The 23331-nt window shown below is 49.5% G+C and overlaps 2 protein-coding genes across 2 annotated transcripts; one reads left to right on the forward strand and one right to left on the reverse strand.

Moving 5' to 3' along the window:
• The first annotated feature begins 869 nt into the window (after positions 1 to 869).
• On the forward strand, positions 870 to 3496 carry LOC109748438 (E3 ubiquitin-protein ligase SRFP1). Its single transcript, XM_020307464.4, has 11 exons — positions 870 to 1190; positions 1281 to 1368; positions 1515 to 1553; positions 1704 to 1736; positions 1845 to 1922; positions 2035 to 2078; positions 2157 to 2197; positions 2290 to 2464; positions 2582 to 2651; positions 2777 to 2806; positions 2989 to 3496. Exons 1-11 carry the CDS (start codon positions 1138 to 1140, stop codon positions 3115 to 3117), a joined length of 780 nt encoding a protein of 259 aa, XP_020163053.1. The 5' UTR covers positions 870 to 1137; the 3' UTR covers positions 3118 to 3496.
• Positions 3497 to 4632: 1136 nt separating this feature from the next.
• LOC109748437 (putative pentatricopeptide repeat-containing protein At3g28640) lies at positions 4633 to 6470 on the reverse strand. The gene has a single exon (XM_020307463.4). It carries the CDS (start codon positions 6401 to 6403, stop codon positions 4877 to 4879), a length of 1527 nt encoding a protein of 508 aa, XP_020163052.1. The 5' UTR covers positions 6404 to 6470; the 3' UTR covers positions 4633 to 4876.
• Between the last annotated feature and the right edge of the window lie 16861 nt (positions 6471 to 23331).

The following is a 23331-nucleotide window of genomic DNA, read 5'->3' on the forward strand; positions in this document are numbered from 1 at the left end:
ACTACTACGGTTACACCACCAGGCGTCATCAATTCAAGGCATTCAATTATTAGTGTGCGAGCAGGCAAGGCAAACAAGGCGATCCGATCGACCAAAGAAAAGAAATCATGTACTTACTGTACACCGATGATGATGGAGCGATCGGCGGCGAAATGAATGAATATGAAAACTCTGGGCTTCATGATCCACATGAATGAGTACTTTATTGCCCTGCAGCTGCAGGAGCTACGGCACCATGATCCTGATGCCTGGTAAAGAAACACGAAAGAAGGGGCGTCGGGTCGACCTTGACAGGACCGATCAACAAACCAACGTGCATTTATGCTCGGGGATCAGCCCCCGGCGTCAGTCAAACTGATGAGATATCCTACATTCAGAGGATTCGGGGCTTTCACGGGAAGCCGTCTGGGTCAGAGGTCTTCTTCCGTGCGCATGCTCTCTGGTGAATGGTGACGATAGATATAATTCAGAGTGAGGGGAGGGGTTGACGCGTACGCTGTGGAGTTAGAATGCAGTGACCCGCCGGAGGAGTAAAGAATCGTCATCTTGAGTGCTTTGGGAGCTTCCATCTTTGGCCCGCACGCCACCACCTCCTTCCTGTAACAACAAAGCAACGCTACTGATAATTATACTAGTATGTTTATTGAATAAAAAAAGGGGAAGAAAGAAAGAAGCGCAAAGGCTCTCCTCCTGGATCTTGAATTCTTGAGAAGTTAAAGAAATGGCAGTAGATCCAGTATCTAGATCCTCTCAGCTCTGGAAACAATAGCCATACAACTGTGGAACAAGAAGAAGAAGAAGAGAAGAGAGGAAAGTTGAGAAGGGAAAACAATTGCGCCGAGCAAGGAAGGCTCTGCCTGCCAACAAGAGCCTCCCTTTTACAGCGCCTGTCTCTTCTCTCCTCCTTCTATGACCCAATCCCCAACTCGACCCCCGTTTCTTTCCATTCTCGGCAACGCACACCACCACCACCACCAGAGTAGTCGTCTGCCAGTGACAGTATAAAATAGAGACTCTCCTCACCCTCCTCGTAGCGAGCGAGCGAGCGAGCGCGGCAACAGGCAACAAGAGCAGAGGAGAAGCCAGATCCGAAGCCGCCGCCTCCGTCGAACCCGGACAAGAACAGCAATCTCGCCAATGGATATGGAGCTCGACGCCGCTCGCCACGGGTTCGCCAAGATGGGCTTCGGGTCCGTCAGCCTCTCATCTGTCTGCTGCTTGTCTGTACTATCCTTGCCCTTGGCTGGAGCAGTAGCTGACTTCGTGGTGTGTGCTTGCAGGTGCAAGCACTACCGGAGGCGGTGCAGGATCCGGGCGCCTTGCTGCAACGACGTCTTCCACTGCCGCCATTGCCACAACGACTCCACGGTCTCTGCTCTGCTCTGCTCCACCTCTCTTCTCTTTGCTCTCTTCTCTGGTCTGCTTGGGTTGGTGGTCCTCACGTTTCTTTATTTCTTTGGATAATCTCTGCCTTTTCGTCTGCATCTTCTTCTTCTTGCTTGGATTGGGCTTAGAAAGACGGGCACGAGCTCGACCGCCACGCAGTTGAATCGGTGCGCACTTCTCTCACTGCTTCCTTCCTCCTCTTCATTTCTTATGTTACCAATGCCCGGATATCTTGTTTCTTTCTTGACTTCGCCTTCAACTTAATTTGTCGCTGACAAAACAACATTTTCCTTGATCAATTTCCTCTCCTCCCGTAGGTTATATGCCTCGTCTGCGACACCGAGCAGCCGGTTAGCATCTGACGGCGATTCCCTCCCTAGTTTCTTCTTTCTTGTGCTGCTAACAGTTTAGTTTCAGAGTTTGGGTATAACACTAACAGATTGGGTGGTGATCATCAGGTGGCGCAAGTGTGCAGCAACTGCGGCGTGTGCATGGGGGAGTACTTCTGCCGGGCGTGCAAATTCTTCGACGACGATGTGAGAATGAGATCCATCGTCCCTGTCCCTGTCCCTGTCCCTGTCCCTGTGCTGGATTTGGATTTGGTGGTGATTGGGTTGTTGCTGACAGGATCTTGCTGCTGCTGTGCAGGTCGACAAGGAGCAATACCACTGCAAAGACTGCGGCATCTGCAGGTAGGTCGTCCTGCCTATCATATGCTGACTCTCGCTTCCACTTTCAGTTGCCGAGCTGACTGAAACTGTGATCAACAGAGTTGGAGGGAAGGACAACTTCTTCCACTGCAAGAAGTGCGGTAAGCATGATCTTTTCATGATACAGTCCTAATTTTGATAGACTCACTCCAATTCAAACTATGGATGTATCCGTCGGGTGCCGCCGCCGCAGGATCGTGCTACTCGGTGACCCTCCGGGACAAGCATGTCTGCATCGAGGGCTCAATGAAGAACAACTGCCCGATCTGCTACGAGTACCTGTTCGACTCCCTGAGGGAGTCGTCGGTGCTGAGATGCGGCCACACCATGCACCTGCAGTGCTTCCACGAGATGCTCAAGCACGACAAGTAATTGCCCATGCCTTTCTATCCATCTCCCCTCCCCTCCCCTACCCACACATGCCATTCCTTGCGTGTGATCTTGTTTTTCTTTCTTAGATAACGCTATCCTCGACGTATTTGCAGGTTCACTTGCCCCATGTGTTCTGTGTCCATCTTTGACATGGAAAAATTCTTGAGGGCCTTAGATGCTGAGGTAGGTATTTCCTCAGTAAGATCCACAGCAACGATCTCATCTTGGGTTCCTTTTCGTGTGAATTTTCCCTTCACGTTCTTGGCCCCGGCCTGAGAAATTTTTTTTGTTATCTTTTTTTTTGTCAGATTGAGGCCAAGTTCTTACACATGGGAAAGGTCAGTGCCACATTTGCAACTCACATATTTATGAAAATTTTGAAACTTTAAAAATATACTTTCGATTTTCTTAAGAAAAGGGCTCCGACTAACCCAGACTCATCTACCAATATTCGTCTAGTAGTAGCCAGTTATATAAATCTGATGGCTTTCTGATGGCATGTGTTTGTTGGTCGGTGCAGGGATGGATCGTGTGCAACGACTGCTGGGACACGACCCGAGTGTATCCGGGCATGGCCGGACAGAGAAAGTGTTGCCATTGCCAGTCCTACAACACCTGCAGGGTCGCTCCATCGGTGCTACCGGCCTAGTAGCCATGATACCCGCTTCGGTGAACACTACGATTGTTTAGTACTAGCTGCCATTGATGTATTATTTGCAGTTCAACATGAACTGTGCAGGCTGCAGAAGCATCATATACGGTACCGATTTATATGTACGTACGGTGCCAATTTGCGAGAAAGAAAGATGAATGGAAAAACGCCGTCTCGTTGCAGTTTCTAGGGGAATTTGATTGATGATATAGAAGTATATTGTTGGTTGTTGGTCAAAGTTGGTCATCTTTTGAGAAAAGATCCCCCAGAAACTGGTTTGTGAAAAATGATTGGTTTCATATCACACATTCGTCCCTATGCATGAATGTATTGTACTACCTTGTAAATATTGATGTGAATGTAAAGCTTCTTATAATAGTTTGTCCTTCCCGTCAAAAATCTCCAAGAATTATGAGCCAAAAGAACCTATAATGGGTTGTTTTTAGTTGCAAAGAATTATGTATGCTGCACACATAGCTCACAATTATGAAAACAATGAACCAAGGATAAGAGAAAGAGCGAAAAAAAAAAAAGGAAAGCTTGTTGTAAAACGGTCGGGCTGGAGAAAGGCTATTATGGAATAACATGGAAATCATCACATCCTTCTCAAAAGACTTCCCCGATATCACTATGAGATGCAAGACCCGGACGTTTTAGACATTTAGTATACAGGAAAAGAAATGTCCTTACTTGTCAAAGATAATGAAAATGACCTGTCCCGCACTTTAGTGTACCAACTACTATGACAAGTTGACAACATATACTGCATGGATGAGGGTAGAATCCCCCTTATGGTCTAATCAAATTTGTACCTAGCTATCTAGAAAATGATAATTCACTAAGGAGGAGGAATAAACATCACTATGTTGCTTGCTTGAGAATTTGGTTCGCTGATCGCTGGTATCAAAGTGTTTGTCTCAACCATGAATATCAAAATATCCACTCTGAAGTAATAGGCTGTTGTTCGAACTCATGATGTGTAAGTATCTGAATACTTCCTTCTGCACTGTATAGCTAATCTAAAAGGTTCGTACCATACTAACCATTTCAACCTCCACATATGCTTGCAAACAGAAGTTCTCCTGGTATATTTTTCCTCTTGATGGTATGGATTGCACACCTTCAAGTCTGCAACATATTCTAGCATTAGAAATGGATGACTCTGATCTAAACATCCAAGCAACCTGTAGGTGAAGATAGATTCTACTGACAGGTAATTAACCATAATGGAATTAAAAATGACAGGTAATTGGGTTACCTAACTAAGTAGCATATGATCCAATCAGTGGGCGAAGCAAATCCTTAATTACGCTGTTCAGGAAATACAGGGCGGGTTAAAGGTGCACCAATATAAGAACCGAAAGTCAAATAGTAATTGTAACCCTAATGATACCAGAAGAACAATCCTACAAAAGATAATATAGTACAATGAGCTTTGCATTTGATTATGGCCATATGGCTGAAGATTTTAAGGCCAAAAAAATCTCCAAAAAATCAACAATACAGAATCTCTCAGGGAAGTGAAAACTTTAGTATGATCAAGAGGTCGAGCAGTGCTGGCGAACCATTCCATCATATATCAAGAGGACGCACTCAAAATTTGAAGAAAATTGGAAGGAAAAAGGAAAAACTCAGAAACAAAATATACTTTGTGTTTGGTGCTGAATACTGTCCCGTTGTTTCCTGAGTATCATATTCCTTGGCAATAATAAATGAATATATATCGGTTGCTGCTCCGTGCTCACTGCTTAACTTGTTAGTCTGTTACATGGTTTTCAAATTTCCTTTTATTGCTACAAGGGCGCAACGAAAAGGTTGTTTCTTCTTCTTCGTCCTCCTCGTCTGACTTCAGCCCCATCTGGTCAGCGAGCAGCCCAAGCAAGTCCCATATCTCGAACCGCCGCGGATGCGCCTGGTCGTCAGCGACGAACGAGCTTAGCTCGCCGTCGACCTCCACCGCGCTATACGCTGGAACCTTCTTGAGCCCCCGGCTGCCGATCAGCTTTCGCACCCTCCGCGCGTCATCCTTGCGGTTGGCGTCAAGATAAATGTTGGACAGCTGGACGTACACGCCCTCGTCGGCGCCCACGCCTAGCTTCTCGAGCTCCTTGGCCGCCACCTCAGCCAACTTGACGTTGCCGTACATCCGGCAGCCTGCTAGGAGAGAGCCCCACACCGATGCAAGCGGGGTCATCGGCATTGTCCCGATCAGACCCACCGCGTCCTCCAGCCGCCCGACTCGGCACAGCATGTCGACCGTGCAGCTGTAGTGCTCGTGCCCCGGGGTGACGCCGTACCGCCGCCGCATCTCCTTGAGAAGTCTGAGCCCGTCTTCAACCTTTCCAGCGTGTGCGCAGGCGGACAGCGCCCCGAGCACCGCCACGCCATCCGGGCGCACCCCGTCCTCGCCTGCCATCCTCTCCAAGCACGCCACTGCCTCCCTCGCCATGCCGTGCACCGCGAACGCTCCAACCATTGTGCCCCAGACGTACTCATTCCGCTCCGGCATTCCCTCGAACACCCTCACGGCCTCCTGCAGGCACCCGCATTTGGCGTACATGCTTACCAGCGCCGACCCGACGAAAGCGTCCGCGAGCAGCCCAGGCGCGTTGCTCTCCACGTACCGGTGCACCCACTCCCCGCACTCCAGCGCACCGGACTGGGCGCACGCCGCGACCGCCGTCGTGAGCACGACGGCGTCCGGCGCCACCCCGTCCACGAACATGGCCCTGAACAGCGCCAGCCCCTCGGCGGCCATCCCGGCGCGCGCGTACGCCCCGATGACCAGGTCGTAGTGGATGGCCTCCCGCCGCGGCAACTCGTCGAACACCCTCCGCGCGTCGTCCGGGCGGGGCGCGTGGAGCTGGAGCAGCGCGGTGGTGACGTAGTGGTCGGAGGGGAAGAGGGCGTTCTTGACGAGGAGCGCGTGGAGCTGCGGGCCTGGGGGCGGGGCGACGGGGGCCGCGGCGGCGGCGGAGAGGGCGAAGGGGAAGGAGAGGTGGTCGGGGCCGGGGAGCGGCGAGGCGGGGGAGAGCATGAGGAGGAGGAGGCGGAGGGCGAGGAGCGGGTGGGCCTGGGAGGAGGCGCCGCGGGCGAGGACGCGGAGGAGCGAGTTGAGCGCGACGAGGGAGAGCTCCGGGTGGCGCGGGGAGAGGCCGGCGGTGGTGAGGAGGGCCTGGACGGGGAGGAGCGGCGCCGCCGGCGAGGCGGCGGACGGCCGGAAGCGGGAGGAGAGGAGCGAGTGGCAGAAGGCGAAGGTTGCCTTGGGGATGTACGGGCGCATCGCATGCTGGTTTGGTCTGGCCGGGGAAGCAGTCGGCGGGAATGGGAGAGACCTCTCTGTTCTTGAAGAGGGCCGAGTTGCTGGCCCTGTACCCCCTCTCTGCCTTTGAAAAAGAGAACCTTGTAATTTTGGTTTAAGTCAAACGGTGCAAAGTTTAATTAGAGCATTTACCGCCCGTCGTCTCAAACCTGTCTCAAACGTCCGGGCGGACGGCCCGGTCACTGAGCAGTAGCGAAAGTTTGACCCAGACGGACGCCTTAAACGAGTCTCAAATGTCGGGCTGACCGGCACCCCTCATACCCACCCGACCCCATATATATTTCTTCCCATTCGCTTGCCGAACCAAACCCTAACCACTTCACTCCACTCCCTTACACTCCTCTCCGTCACACAAGCTCCCGTCCGGCAAGCTCCGGCCTTCTCCGACATGACGGGCAGCCGATTCGAGTCCTCCACCTCATTTTTTAGATCAGGCGACCCTGAGCTCATCCCACGCGGCCCCGAGGAGGAGATGGCCATTCGGCTTGCGCGTCGCCGCTCCCGGGAGGATGCTATGTGAGGCAGCGCTCGGACTCCTTCCATTAGGAATCCATTGCGTCCACCCAAATGGTGCATGGATCTGGCACTAGTTGTGCCGTCACTGCCTCACCGGAGGCCGTGCGGTCCAACTGATGTCCGAATGCGGTGGAGGACGTGCAACCCCTCCGTTGGCGATGCGAGGCCATGGACGCACCATGGGAGTCCATCGACTCAGACATGGCACGACATGCCCGGCGTGCGAGGTAGCGGGCGAGGGGGACTGCGGCTGCCCTCGCGGCGGTGGACATCGCGAGGCGGAGTCGCATTCTCCGGCGTCCTTTATGGTGCACCAGTCTAGGCGCCGCAACCGCGTCGTGATGGATGTCGCCGGCTCGTCCCAAGACGAATCCATCATCGATCTGAAGTCCACCGGCACCGTTTGGGTTCCGGGCTCCGACGAGGAAGAGTATGGCATGGGAGATGGCGGCAACTTGAGTCCCGTGAGCCGGCTCGTGTCTCCTGCCCTACTCTACCTTGCTGGCGACCGGACCAACACTCTGGGGAGGCCAGCTTGCCGCCGGACATGGGCACGGCGGAACCGGACGAGCTCCGCTTAAAGATCGGTTTATGTTGCATGTAATACTATGGATTTGAGGTTTCTAATTCGAGGATGTAGAATCAAATATTTGAGGCGTGACCAGTCACTATCCGCGGACGCATTGAGGGGTCGAATTTGCCAAGTCTGGTTGTAGATGCTCTTAAACTTCGGATGAAAATCATGAACAATTAAATACAAAATTAACGGACATAATATATAAATAATTTTGTTATGTATCTAATGAGATTAATTTGATGTTGTAGTTTTTGATATTTTCTACAAACTTGATCAAACTTTACACCATTTGAATTCAGACAAAATTTATAAGGCTTATTTTTCATCAGATGTCATTCGATAGTCACGTGTCTTCATTTTCTAGTGTCAATCGATATACCCCTCCGTTTTTTGCTCTGCATGTCACATCTCGGTAGGACAAATCGTCGACCCACAATTGCTTTATTAATATGTATTTTATGTGACATAAAATTGATGTCATTGGATTTGTATCATGAATATTACATATTAATAGTGTAACTATTTATCAAAGGCTTGTCCTAACAAGACCCACAATTGCCCCACGATTCGCTCGCACGGTCCCCCTGCAGCAACAACAGCTACCATCGTGCATTGGAGTTGGGGTGGGTGGGTGGGGTGAGAGAGAGAGAGGTGGGAGGTGGGTGGGGTGAGAGAGAGAGAGGTGGGAGGTGGTGAAGGAAATATGCCCTAGAGGCAATAATAAAGTTGTTATTTTATATTTCCTTATATCATGATAAATGTTTATTATTCATGCTAGAATTGTATTAACCAGAAACTTGATACATGTGTGGATACATAGACAAAACACTGTGTCCCTAGTAAACCTCTACTAGACTAGCTCGTTAATCAAAGATGGCTAAGTTTCCTAACCATAAACATGTGTTGTCATTTGATGAACGGGATCACATCATTAGGAGAATGATGTGATGGACAAGACCCATCCGTTAGCTTAGCATGTTGATCGTTCAGTTTTATTGCTATTTCTTTCTTCATGTCATATACATATTCCTTTGACTCTGAGATTACGCAACTCCCGGATACCGGAGGAATACCTTGTGTGCTATCAAACGTCACAACGTAACTGGGTGATTATAAATATGCTCTACAGGTATATCCAAAGGTGTTTGTTGGGTTGGCATAGATCGAGATTAGGATTTGTCACTCCGAGTATCGGAGAGGTATCTCTGGGCCCTCTCGGTAATGCACATCATGATAAGCCTTGCAAGCAATGTGACTAATGAGTTAGTTGCGGGTTGATGCATTAAGAAACGAGTAAAGAGACTTGCCGGTAACGAGATTGAATTAGGTATGAAGATACCGACGATCGAATCTCGGGCAAGTAACATACCGATGACAAAGGGAATAACGTATGTTGTCATTACGGTTTGACCGATAAAGATCTTCGTAGAATATGTAGGAACCAATATGAGCATCCAGATTCCGCTATTGGTTATTGATCGGAGAGGTGTCTTGGTCATGTCTACATAGTTCTCGAACCCGTAGGGTCCGCACGCTTAACGTTCGATGAAGATTTTGTATTATATGAGTTATGTGATTTGGTGACTGTCGTGGTTTTGTCACGGCAGATGTCCTAGAGAAAGGACTTAGTCGTGGAGCCATCGCTACGGGTTGGCTTAAAGGGGTTAAAGCGGACAAGGGACGCAAGAGAGTTTTTATACTAGTTCGGCCCCTTACGATGAAGGTAAAAGCCTACGTCTAGTTGTGATGGAATTGATGGGGTTTCGATGATCAGGGAGCGAATACGCTTTGCCTGAGTCTCGAGTTGTTGTCCGTTGTCCTTGAACCGCCGCCGAGTCGTCCCCTTATATACATGGGTTGACGCCCGTCGGTTTACAAAATCCCGAGGCCGCTCATAATCGTGTCCGGCTCGGTCTCTTCTACTTCTATCTTACAACACAAGTTTACATATCAATGCCGGTTTATGTCTACATGCCTTAAATCGGCTTTGGGCCCTGGGCCTCCATAAAGCGTCACCGTCTGTCTTCATGGACTTCAGATACAGATGACTACTTATGGGGTTAACCCGACCTCTCCTGGCTGGTTTACGCCCAGTGGTAATATCCCCAACATTAGGCCCCAGATTGATTTGAACTGGTTCACGTCAATCCTCAATACTTAAGAAATTTTCTTCTTCAACATCTTCACATGTTCTTGTAAACCGCCGTGACATCATCTTCTAGGATCATGGTAAACCGCCACGACGTCACCTGTTATTTAAAACTGTGGATAATCCACCTTCATTAACGAGCCTCCGACAATCGAGGCAACAGAGCTGTCACATATCCCATTTTTCGGGCTCCTCGATTCTCGCACCTGCCAATTATCCATTCACCTTATAAATAAGGCCGAGGTGTTCTTTTCACTTTTCCCCCCTCGTGCCTCTTCGCATTGTCTTCTTCCTCGCGCCGACCAACCCTTCGAGCTCCGCTGCCGCCGTCGATCTTCGCATCTGCCTCAACAACGGCCGCTGCATCAGCCTGATTGCACTAGAGAAACGCGGCGATCCTCCACTGCTTCCTCATCACCAGTAAGTTCCTCTTCTCCTCACTCTAGATCCGCCATTAGGGTTCAGTGTTCATCAGAGTTCTTCGAAGTTCTTGGAGCTATTCTTCCCTGTTCCTCTTTAGTAACACCAATGGCTAGTTAGATCTGATATTTTCTAGTACCCTTGTAGTTTAAACTCCTTTTTCCTCGTTAGGGCATCTGCTTTGTATCAAACGCATCTGAACTTTGCTGAACTGTTCGAACACTTGAAATTATGTCAGAACATATTTTGATTTTCCAACGCACAGCAGATCTGAAATTACTATGCCAAGCTGTGAAACTTGTTTTTCTTTCACTTATGCCTCTTAGATCTGTACCTTCAATACCAGATTAGGCGGTTTAACTTCACAGAAAAAATGATGACCCGGTAGATACCATTAGTCCCCTGTTGAACCGCCAATGCATTATACTGTTTCCATTGTCAGATTCCGGTTTACGAATAACCAAATCCGGTTTATCAATATGCTTGTATCCTTATACCGTTGTATAGTTGTCCACTATGAATCTTAGACCGGCAATAATCATGTTTCAGACTTCCATTGCTATGGCCAAGCAAGTCTTTGAATGCAATTGGGCTCCTTCTCGAGTAACCGAAGAGCAGTTAAGCAATCTTGTTAAAAACGAGCGCTTTAGCCAAAAAAGATGTCATCCACTGGAGGGTCCCTGGCCCGGAAAATCCTCCTACACCCAAGGACGGAGAGGTAGTTGTGTTTGCTGATCATCTCGGACGAGGTTTTAGCCCTCCCGGTTCAAAAAATTTCCGGGATGTACTGGCCAGTTTCAACTGCGCCCTCAAGACATCGGTCCCAATTATGTGACCAACATCTGTCACTTCCAAGTCTTTTGTGAGGTTTATCTGCAAGAGGAACCTACAGTCGAACTGTTTAGGGATTTCTTTCACTTAAACCGTCGCACAGAGTTCTCGGATGGACCCAATACTGAACTGGGCGGAATGGCGGTTCAGAAAAGGAAAGAAGTCACCTCCCCTCATCCCAAACTCCACAGTCACCCCAAAGAGTGGAACCAGACTTGGTTTTATTGCATGGATACATCTCCACCTGACGAAAACCCCCTGCCGGGTTACCGCCCTGAACGCCTGAGCAACACACATCCTTTTCCTCAGAGGTTGACTGCAAGAGAAAGGGCCAACTATGCTCCTCAATTATCAAAGCTTAGAGCCTTCATGGCAAACGGTTTGACAGGAGTTGATCTTGCTCGTTGTTGGATAAGCTGGAGTATTCTGCCTTTAAGCCGGCGCTCCGGTTTGATGTGTGAGCATACGGGGAGTTTGAAGGATGCTCAGCGGCACATTGACATTCAGCTTACAGATGCAGAAGTCACTGAGGCTGTAAAAAAGATACTGAACGAACCGGAGGCTGTCTGTGCCCAAACCGGACTACTCCCTTTCTGCACCTTCAACAAACCACCAGCTATAAGAATCATATAATCTTTTTATCTGAAGTTGCTTCTGTCCAAATATTCTCTGAAAGTGTGATTATTTTCTGACAGGGTGATGATCCGTTCTGGAACAAGAAACCATCACAAGACAAACCGGCGAAGCCGCAAGACAAACCGGTCAAGCCAGTTCATCCAAAGACCAAGGTTGTTAAAAAACCTGCCAAGAGAAGGACCATTGCATCCTCCGACCTACCTGCTGATGACGATGTGGGTAATCCGGAACCAGAGGTAGAACTTGACTCTCTTGGTTCATTTTTCATACACCTCATTGACAATGACTATTATCAGGACGACGCTGAAGGCAGTCATGCTGACAATGTAGAGGTAATCATTCTTTCCTCCGATTCAGATCCTCTGCCGACATCAAAAATCCGTCGAGCAAACCGGAAAGTAAAATTTTCTCACCCCCTTGCTTACTTGGACCCAAAATTTCTTTTGAAGACACAGCAGCACGAGGCTCGCCGCACAACCCGGCACAGCGGCCAGGTAGTTACCACCGCTGGTTGACCGAACACTCCGGTTCGGAAACGCCGATCAGAGGTCTCTTATCCCCTTGACACTTCATGCCCCAAAGCGGGTTGTTTCCGCCAGCCTCTTAACCCGTCTGATTCAAATTATCAGGGTACTTATCACTCATGTTCTGGCGAGTCATCGGCCACACAGCGTCCACCCCTCAAAACAGTTCCTGGGTGAGCTATGCACGTGTCTTTATTCTTGATGTGTTATCTTTACATACTGTACTGATCCTCATGTCTATCTTTTCTCAGCGCCAAGCTGAGACCCAGCAAGAAGGCTCGGTTAAGCGAACCGGCTGATGATAATGTAGCTGTTGAACCGGAAAAAACTCCAGATCTGGAAGAAACTGACGCTGACGCCATGCTTAATGATCTGCCGCCTCAAGACCATGACTTCGTTGCTGAACAAGTGCAAGTTGACACTACAAGCCATGCAGACCGGCCAACCAGCCCTGTCCTAACTGATGACAAACCGGTCAGCCCAGTTAAGGATACTGACAAACCGCCAACTCTGGAAAAGGCTGTTGATGACAAAGATGATGACATTATGATTACTGGCACTGGCCACACCACTCCTGGCAATCCTGTCGCTTTGTCAAAGCATACTGCCAAGGACGAGCTCTCTGCTATCGGCAAAGGCAAATGGAATGCCGATTTATCAAGCTACGCCCATCTCAATGCTCCAGACATTCACTCTGGCTTCTTGAACCGTCTGTATACCAGCCGTGACTATGAAGCTAGTTTGGTAAACTTGATGAAGGAGCGATATGAGGTAACTACTATTTTTCTCTTTTGTCCAATTGCAGTTTATCAACTCCTAGTAGCCCCCAAGTGACGGTTTATGATACCGATCTAAACCGGGACTTTTGTCATAACTTAACTTTGCATATTTAACCTCCAGGGACCGGATTACCTCTTTAAGATGAACCGGTTCTTTAAAATTTGCCATACTGCTCTTTCACCGGTATAACCCCCAAGGGCCGGTTTAACTTTATAAGGATGAACCGGGACTATAGAAGAATTCCCATACCAACAGTTTTTGAGCAAACACACATTAGCCCCCAAGTGCCAAGATTGATACTTGTATTGTGCTTGGGACTTGTAGAAATTTCTGATAGGGAGCAAAACATGCATTAGTCCCCAAGTATCAAGGGCATAACTTGTTATGTGCTTGGTACTTCAAATATGTAATGTCAACTCATTATACATCTGTCCCTTTATAGGCTAAGCTGAGCAAGAAGGAAAGCCAAACCGCTGATCTGCAAGAGAACATCAAGTCCCAACAGGCTGAAGCTTCCAAGGCAAAAGATGAGCTGACGAGCGCCTTAGCCGCTATGGAAAAGCTAAAGGAGAGCTTCAACAAGGAGCGGGCGGATTGGAACACAGAGAAATCTGCTTTGCAGAAAAGAGCTGAAGACGCAGAAGCTGCTCTCAAACCGGTGGTAGACGAGCTGACTGGTGTAAAGAGGCAAGTACATGCTATGACCGCTGCTGTGTTTGGTAAGCATCCTTGCTTTATACTTTCAACATATCTTCCCATGTTTTGCTGGTTTACTGACGTTTATAATGATGCAGGAACTCGTATTAGCCATCTGGGTTCTGACGTACAGAAGAAATTGAAAGCGGCCTGTACTTTGATAGAGCAGCTGTATACCGGTGCGCAGCGGATCATCTGCACCGCTTCACACAATAAACCTCCACCAACATTGATCAAGGACACTTTAGAAAGGCTATCCATGCTGCCTGCCCGGGTTGAAGAACTAAAGAAAGCTGCGGCAAGGGCCGGAGCTCTGACCGCTCTAACCCGGGAAAAGGCGTGGGTGCCTAATCTTGATCCGGTGGACGTGGCTAAAGGCTTCCCAAGCTTAAAAGAAGACGGATCAGAATTTGGCCAGGAGGATCTCCGCGCCATAAACCGGGAAGTACGTCCACTGGCTTGTCAATTGGCTGAAGAAGCTGATCTCTCATACTATCAGGCAAGTTATGATGACAAGAACAGACGGGTTACTGCACCAATTCCGGAAGCGCAAAATCTGATCCCTCCAATCCGTAAGCACACTTATGCCCCTGATATTGAACTGTCAACCCTTATAAGTGATGAAGCTGTGTTCCAAGCTTTAACTTGGATCGATTGGACAACTGTTGACTTCCAACCGCTGGGTAGAGACGAAGAAGATGAACCAGTGCAAGATGATCCGCAGCCGTCAGGTCAAGCTGATAAGCAATCATAATCCGGGGGCCGGTTTAGTCTTCCACGTGCTGCAATGCTTATTGAGAAACAGTTATCCCTTTGGGCACTGAAACGCCTTGTAATAGGCTAGTTAAAACACTTGGTCTGTTATGCCTTCGTGCATATTTATCTGCAACTGATGCGTGTTAATCCGCCATGCTTTAAGATATGATGTTCATAATCCATAGCTATTTATTCAAGTTGTTCCTGCAGATAAGAAGCTTAAAGCGCCCTGGCGGTTTACCACCGGGCGGGTCATGATACCCAAATATATATATATATGACCACGGTTTATAACCAAGGTTGTAAAAGATAACCAAATATGGAAATATATGATACCTGTGACCGTTAGGCATAATGTTGGTTTACAATAAAACCGTTCCGGGTTGTGATAAACACCGGTTTATTCCATACTGGTGATTTTGAGTAAAAACCAGACCGGGATGATAGTCTCCGGATTATAACTTGATCATGTACTGACAACTTGTAGTTGACAGCATAACCGGGTTGATAAACTCCGGTTTGAAAACATCACAAATCTTATCAAAATAAAGAGAAACTTAGCAAAAGGCAAATAAAACCGTTGTAGTCGAGGCTTTTCACGGGCTGCCAGGCCCTAAATTCGACAGCAAAGAATCTCCAAACAACATTGTGAGTTGTGCTCAGTGGGTGCCTATGTTTGAGCTGTTGTTTTACAACACTCTCTTTGGCCCCGGATTGATGTGGCTTTGAGCCGATCAAGAGGTATGACTGTGGTTCGGATACGACCAAGCCCCCAAGTGATGATGTGGCATTGCGCCGATCAAGAGGTGTAGCTATGGTTCGGGTACGACCAAGCCCCCAAGTGATGCTGTGGCATTGCGCCGATCAAGAGGTGTAGCTATGGTTCGGATACGACCAAGCCCCAAGTGATCTAATATGAAGCTTTGAGAAGCTAAATCAAGGGGTAAACCGGACGCCGCTTTGTAAGCTCCATGTAACCACACATGATGTAAGAAAAACAACAGATACCCCGCTTTAGCTGAGGTTCCGGTTTATTATATTGATCATAATATATACAATGTCATAATATGTACATAAGCAGAGCCTATAGCTCAAGTATAGTAAGGCCGAAGATGAGCAATATTCCATGGCCGGTTGGTCTCCTCCTCCGATTTACGTGAGTCTTTGCGCTCTCGAACATCGATTAGGTAGTACGACCCGTTGTGTAGATTCTTGCTGACCACAAAGGGTCCTTCCCAAGGGGGGATAGCTTGTGCATATCCGTCTGATCCTGGATGAGCCGAAGCACCAAATCACCTTCTTGAAAGGTTCTGGTTCTAACCCGGCAGCTATGATAACGACGCAGATCTTGCTGATAAATCGTCGAACGGACTGCCGCCTTGTCACGTTACTCATCTAACAGGTCAAGAGCTTCCTGCCGTGCCTTCTCGTTCTTAGCTTCAACATATGCCGCTACACGAGGCGAGTCATGACGGATGTCACTAGGAAGAACTGCTTCCGCTCCATAAACCATGAAGAATGGTGTGTATCCTATCGATCTGTTGGGTGTGGTATTGATGCTCCACAACACAGAAGGTAACTCCTCAACCCAACAACCCGACGTCCGTTGCAAAGGAACCATAAGCTGGGGTTTGATGCCTCTCAAGATCTCTTGATTGGTCCTCTCCGCTTGACCATTAGACTGTGGGTGAGCCACTGATGACACGTCAAGCCGGATGTGCTCACGTTGACAGAACTCCTTCATGGCACCTTTTGACAGATTGGTACCATTGTCTGTTATAATGCTGTGTGGAAAGCCGAACCGGAAGATCACCTTTTTGATGAATTGAACCGCCGTGGCTGCGTCACACTTACTAACTGGCTCTGCCTCCACCCACTTTGTGAACTTATCAACCGCCACCAAAAGGTGGGTCTTCTTGTCCTTGGACCTCTTGAAAGGCCCAACCGTATCCAGCCCCAAGTTGCAAACGGCTAGGTGATTGGAATCATCCTCAATTCTTGAGCCGGTACATGAGCGCGCCTTGAGAATTTCTGACAGCCATCACATCTTTTGACCAAGTCCTCGGCATCAGCATGAGTTGTCAACCAATAGCAACCGTGACGAAACGCCTTGGCCACCAAAGATTTTGAACCGGCGTGGTGACCACAATCTCCTTCGTGGATCTCACGCAAAATTTCACGGCCTTCCTCAAGAGACACACAGCGTTGAAACGCCCATGTCACACTGCAATGATGTAACTCTCCATTGATAATAGTCATGGACTTGGACTGCCGGATTATCTGCCTGGCCAAAGTTTCATCCTCTGGTAACTCGCCCCGGTTCATATACGCCAGATATGGAACCGTCCAATCCGGGATAACATGAAGAGCTGCCACCAACCGAGCTTCCGGATCAGGAACGGCCAAATCCTCTTCACCAGGGAGCTTGACGGACGGATTATGCAGAACATCCAGGAAGACATTAGGTGGAACCGGTTTACGTTGGGAACCCAGGCGGCTTAAAGCGTCCGCCGCTTCATTCTTCCGCCGGTCCACATGATCCACCTGATAACCTTTAAAGTGACCTGCAACAATATCCACCTCACGACGATATGCTGCCATGAGTGGGTCCTTGGAATCCCAAGTGCCGGACACTTGTTGAGCCACCAGATCCGAGTCACCGAAGCACTTAACTCGACTTAGGTTCATCTCCTTAGCCATCCGAAGACCATGGAGTAAAGCCTCATATTCAGCTGCATTGTTAGTGGAAGGGAACATTAAACGGAGAACATAACAAAACTTATCACCTCGTGGGGAAGTTAATACGACTCCAGCCCCCGAGCCCTCCAATTGCCTGGACCCATCAAAATGAATAGTCCAATAAGTATGATCCGGCTTCTCTTCTGGCGTTTGTAGTTCTGTCCAATCATTGATCAAATCCACAAGTGCCTGAGATTTGATCGCCGTTCGGGGTATGTATTTCAACCCGTGAGGCCCGAGCTCTATAGCCCACTTAGCAATCCGACCAGTTGCTTCCCTGTTCTGGATTATATCCCCCAAAGGAGCAGAGCTGACCACCGTGATGGGATGACCTTGGAAATACTGCTTAAGCTTCCGGCTTGCCCTGAAAACCCCATACACCAATTTTTGCCAATGCGGGTACCTCTGCTTGGACTCGATAAGTACCTCACTGATATAATAAACCGGCCGCTGAACCGGATATTCCTTTCCTGCCTCCTTACGCTCCACCACAATAGCCACACTAACAGCCTGAGCATTAGCTGCCACATATAGCAACAATGGTTCTTTGTCCACTGGAGTAGCGAGAATTGGCGGATTAGCCAGCTGCCACTTTAAGTCCTCAAAGGCTTCATTAGCGGCGTCACTCCAGACGAAGTTATCCGTTTTCTTCAGCATCTGATATAAAGGGATGGCCTTCTCGCCAAGGCGACTGACAAACCGGCTCAACGCGGCAATCCGGCCTGCTAGGCGTTGAACATCATTGATACACTTCGGTTTAGCCAAGGAGGTGATGGCTTTGATCTTTTCCGGATTAGCTTCAATGCCCCTGTTAGACACCAAAAAGCCCAAGAGCTTGCCTGCAGGTACACCAAAGACGCACTTGGCCGGATTAAGCATCATTTTATAAACCCGCAGGTTATTAAAGGTTTCCTTCAAGTCATCAATCAATGTCTCCTTCTTCCTTGATTTTACCACAATATCATCCACATAGGCGTGAACATTGCGGCTGATCTGTTTATGAAGACAATTCTGCACACACCGTTGATAAGTCGCCTGGGCACTCTTGAGCCCAAAGGGCATGGACACATAGCAGAAGGCTCCAAAGGGAGTTATGAAGGCTGTATTCTCCTGGTCCTTAACTACCATTTTGATCTGATGATAACCAGAATATGCATGCAAAAAGCTTAAACACTCACAACCCGCCGTAGCATCAATAATTTGATCAATACGGGGAAGGGCAAAAGGATCTGCTGGACAAGCTTTGTTGAGATCTGTGTAGTCCACACACATACGCCAAGTGCCATTCTTCTTGAGGACCAGCACCGGATTAGCCAACCACTCAGGATGGAATACTTCAACGATAAATCCAGCCGCCAAGAGCCTGGCTACCTCTTCTCCAATAGCCTTGCGTCTTACTTCATTGAACTGGCGGAGAAACTGCTTGACCGGTTTATACTTGGGATCAACATTGAGAGTGTGCTCAGCGAGTTCTCTCGGTACACCTGGCATGTCAGAAGGCTTCCATGCAAAGATGTCCCGATTCTCACGGATGAACTCGATGAGCGCGCTTTCCTATTTCGGATCCAAGTTAGCGCTAATGCTAAACTGCTTGGATAAATCGCCAGGCACGAAGTCAACAAGCTTAGTCTCATCAACCGATTTAAACTTCAGGGCCGGATCATGCTCTGTAGTTGGTTTCTTCAATGAAGTCATATCTGCCGGATCAACATTGTCCTTGTAAAACTTCAACTCTTCTGTTGCACAAACTGACTCAGCATAAGCCGCATCACCTTCTTCACACTCTAGAGCGATCTTGCGGCTCCCATGCACGGTTAAGTTCCCTTGTGACCCGGCATCTTGAGCTGCAGATAGACATAACAAGGCCGTGCCATAAACTTAGCATAAGCTGGCCGTCCAAATAGGGCATGATACGGGCTTCTGATTTTCACCACTTCAAAGGTCAAGGTTTCTGATCTCGAGTCATGCTCATCTCCAAAAGCCACCTCCAGAGCTATCTTACCAACAGGATATGCCGACTTACCAGGCACCACACCATGGAACACCGTATTGGACGGTTTAAGATTTTTATCTGTTAGCCCCATGTGACGGAAAGTTTCATAATAAAGGATATTGATACTACTCCCTCCATCCACGAGTACCTTAGTGAACTTATAACCTCCCACCTGAGGTGCCACCACCAGAGCCAGATGACCCGGATTGTCAACCCGGGCGGATGATCTTCTCTACTCCACACAATCGGCTGCTCGGACCAGCGCAAATAATGGGGCACCGCCGGTTGAACGGCATTCACCGCCCTTTTATGAAGCTTCTGATCGCGTTTATCCAAGCTAGTGGTGAGACATGATACTGTCCGCTATTCAACTGCTTCGGGTTGCTCTGGTAACCCGACTGTTGCTGCTGCTGATTGCCCTGATGATTATAGCCACCTTGGTTACCCTGATTACTTTGATTGTTATGTCCACCCTGATTACCGTGGAAGCCTGAACCGGAATTTCCTCCACCATAGCCCGGCCCATGAGAGCCGGGGCCCGAACCGCCTCCTGGTCCATGATCATACCGGAAAGAATCAGAATTTTTGAACTCTTGCATGATGTAACAATCTTTCCAGAGGTGCGTGGACGGGTCCTCCTTCGTCCCATGCTTTGGACAGGGCTGGTTCAACAGATAAGACAAATGGTCCGGATTAGGACTTGGCCTTCCACCGCGCTGGGGCGGTTTACCCTTACGTCGCTGGCCCTTGTCATGTGTATTAGTATTAGCCACAAAGTCTAAACCGTGGTCCGCCTTACGCTTGCCGCCGTTTCCATGACCCGCCGGGTTGTGGTGCTGCCCCTTGGCGTTTCCGCCCTTTTTTCCCTTCCCTGTCTTATCATCGTCAGACTCGGGATCCTTGGTACTATCAGAGTCGGCATACTTCACCAGTACAGCCATGAGGGTTCCCATGTCATTACAATGACATTTGAGCCGTCCCAACTTCAACTTCAGGGGTTCAAACCGGCAATTGCCTTCCAATGTTAAAATTGCGGTGTCAGCGTTGATGCGGTCCGATGAATGCAAAATCTCCGAAACTCGGCGCACCCAATGGGTTGTTGACTCTCCTTCCTCCTGGACACAGGCAACTAAGTCCACAATTGACATGGGCTGCTTGCATGTATCCTTGAAATTCTGAATAAAACGGGCTCTCAACTCGGCCCATGACCTGATAGAATTAGCCGGTAAGCTCTTTAACCAAGTGCGGGCTGTCCCTTCTAGCATCATGGTGAAGTATTTCGCACATGCCGCATCATCCACATCCAGCATCTCCATGGCCATCTCATAGCTTTCGACCCATGTTTCAGGGGATAAATCGGCGGTGTAATTCGGCACCTTGCGCGGGCCCTTGAAATCCTTGGGCAGGCGCACATTATGCAACGCCGGGACGAGACACGGCACTCCCAAAGAACTAGAGGTAACTGTTGGTTCCACCGATGTGGTTGGACGAACCGGAGTAAGCTGTCGGGCTTCATGCTGCGCCGCTAACTCGGCCTCTCTGCGTGCCCGAGCCCGGTCCACCACCTCCTGAGCATCACCAGCACCACCCACCGGGTTATCGCCACGGGGCGGATCACGGTTCCGCGCATTGCTTGACACTGCCGGTTCATCCATATGCCTGCTGTAACTCCGGCTTGGACGGGGAGTGGAATGAATCCGATCGCGACTATATGAATAAGCCTCCTGTTGAACCAAGGCTGTCTGAAGAAGCTCCTTAACCCGACGCGTCTCGACCGCCGCCGGAGAATCGCCTTCGATCGGGATGGCTGCCAGCCGTGAAGCGGCAGCGACAATGTTGTCCATCGGGTTAGAGTAATGACCCGGTGGCGTGGGGACATGCGGTGTTACAATGTTGTTCTGACGAGGCGGATCCACCAAACGTGGCTGAACCGGCGCCCCTGCTCCAGGTGCCTCTGCCCGGTTTACTACCGGCGGATTACTGGTCCCTGCTCCTGGGGTGTTAAAGAGATTTCTGGCGTCATAAACCGGTGGCAGGCGAGATCGGTGCCTCCTCTTCAGGACTTCGTTCGACGCACTCTGATCCAGCATAATTCGGTAAGCTTGTGCATCCAAAGCGGTCCGCTCCGCGGCTATCCTGGTATCCTCAGCTGCTAAGTCGGCTTTGGCCTGGGTGATCTGATCTTTCACTTTCGCGATTTCCGCATTGTGTGCATCCTGATCCGCCGGGTTAACCTCCGCCATCAGCGTTGCCAATGCGTCAAACAAATCAGATAGAACCTGAGCTGGCGGTCGCACAGGGCCTCCTGCCCCAGCCGCTGCTGCCGCTGCCGATCCGGAAATCATCGCCGCTACGGTCGAAGAGTGGAGCGCCGATTGCGTGCCGGCCATGAAGATCGCAACCCGGTTTGGCAGATCAAAGGGGTCCGGAATACTGTCGCCATCGAAACAGCCCCCAATCCGGCCATCTTGTAACTGATATAACGACTCGGTGTCTCCGGTCGATGACTCGTCGCCGGAATAAACGACGGTCTCACCACCAGATTCCGATCTATCCTCAGATTCCCCTCCATGGATAACTCCCACGAAGGCACGCTTCATGACAGGCTTGACCCGGTCAGATCTTGCACGCTGAGCTGTTTCGACGAGGTCGGTGCAGATGTCCGCCTCAGGGCCCGGTTCGCCGATCTTGCCAATGAAAATGTGTATGCCACCAAAGGGGACCCGGTACCCGTACTCGATTGAGCCGGCCTCGGGGCCCCAGCCTGCATCGTCGATGTAGAGCTTGCCGCGACGACTCTTGGTCATCCGGCCCACAGCGTAACCCTTGAGTCCTTTGAAGTTGCCCTCCAAGAACTTGAAACCATCGTGCGATAGCCCCACGGTGGGCGCCAAATGTCGTGGTTTTGTCACGGCAGATGTCCTAGAGAAAGGACTTAGTCGTGGAGCCATCGCTACGGGTTAGCTTAAAGGGGTTAAAGCGGACAAGGGACGCAAGAGAGTTTTTATACTAGTTCGGCCCCTTACGATGAAGGTAAAAGCCTATGTCTAGTTGTGATGGAATTGATGGGGTTTCGATGACCAGGGAGCGAATATGCTTTGCCTGAGTCTCGAGTTGTTGTCCGTTGTCCTTGAACCGCCGTCGGGTCATCCCCTTATATACATGGGTTGACGCCCGTCGGTTTACAAAATCCCAAGGCCGGCTCATAATCGTGTCCGGCTCGGTCTCTGCTACTTCTATCTTACAACACAAGTTTACATATCAATGCCGGTTTATGTCTACAGGCCTTAAATCGGCTTTGGGCCCTGGGCCTCCATAAAGCGTCACCGTCTATCTTCATGGACTTCAGATACAGATGAACTACTTATGGGGTTAACCCGGCCTCTCCTAGCCGGTTTACGCCCAATGGTAATATCCCCAACAGTGACCGAATGTTGTTCGGAGTCCCGGATGGGATCACAGACATGACGAGGAGTCTCGAACTAGTCGAGATGTAAAGATTCATATATAGGACGATAGTATTCGGACACCGGAAGTGTTCTAGGGGTACCGGGTACGTATCGGGTCACCCGAAGGGGTTCCGGGCAACCCCCGGAAAGCTATATGGGCCTAATGGGCCAAGAGGGGAAACACACCAGCCACAAAGGGGCTGGTGCACCCTCCCATATGGGCTGGCCAAATTGGAGAAGGAAAGGGGAAGAAGGAAAGGAAAAAGGGAATAGGATTCCCCCTTCCCCCTCTTCCCTTCCTACTCCGAATAGGAATAGGAAAGGGGGGAGGCCTAATTGGGAGGACACCAAGTAGGATTCCTCCTACTTAGGGCGCCCCCTTGGTTGCCTCTCCTCCCCTCCAACCTATATATATGAGGGGGGCACCGCTAGAACACACCACAAACATTGTTAGCCGTGTGCGGCGCCCCCCTCCACAGTTTATGCCTCCGGTCATATTCACGTAGTGCTTAGGCAAAGCCCTACGCGGATCACTTCACCATCACCGTCACCACGCTGTCATGCTGACAGAACTCTCCCTCGACAATCAAAAGTTTGAGGGACGTCATCGAGCTGAACATGTGCAGAACTCGGAGGTGCCGTACGTTTGGTGCTTGATGGGTCGGAACGAGAAGAATTTTGACTACATCAACCGCGTTGTCAAACACTTCCGCTTTTGGTCTACGAGGGTATGTGGACACACTCTCCCCCTCTCGTTGCTATGCATCTCCTAGATAGATCTTGCGTGAGCATAGGATTTTTTTGAAATTGCATGCTACGTTCC

Source organism: Aegilops tauschii, chromosome 4 (genome assembly GCF_002575655.3).
Source record: "Aegilops tauschii subsp. strangulata cultivar AL8/78 chromosome 4, Aet v6.0, whole genome shotgun sequence".
NCBI classification, from domain to species: domain Eukaryota; kingdom Viridiplantae; phylum Streptophyta; class Magnoliopsida; order Poales; family Poaceae; genus Aegilops; species Aegilops tauschii.

What these genes read in the sequence shown, in the direction of transcription:
- LOC109748437 (XM_020307463.4), bottom strand. Translation starts at nt 6,403, where the DNA reads ATGCGCCCGTACATCCCCAAGGCAACCTTCGCCTTCTGCCACTCGCTC.
- LOC109748438 (XM_020307464.4), top strand. Translation starts at nt 1,138, where the DNA reads ATGGATATGGAGCTCGACGCCGCTCGCCACGGGTTCGCCAAGATGGGC. An exon ending in ACCGCCACGCAGTTGAATCG is followed by an intron (nt 1,554 to 1,703) that starts GTGCGCACTTCT and finishes CTCCTCCCGTAG; the next exon opens with GTTATATGCCTCGTCTGCGA. An exon ending in GCAAATTCTTCGACGACGAT is followed by an intron (nt 1,923 to 2,034) that starts GTGAGAATGAGA and finishes GCTGCTGTGCAG; the next exon opens with GTCGACAAGGAGCAATACCA.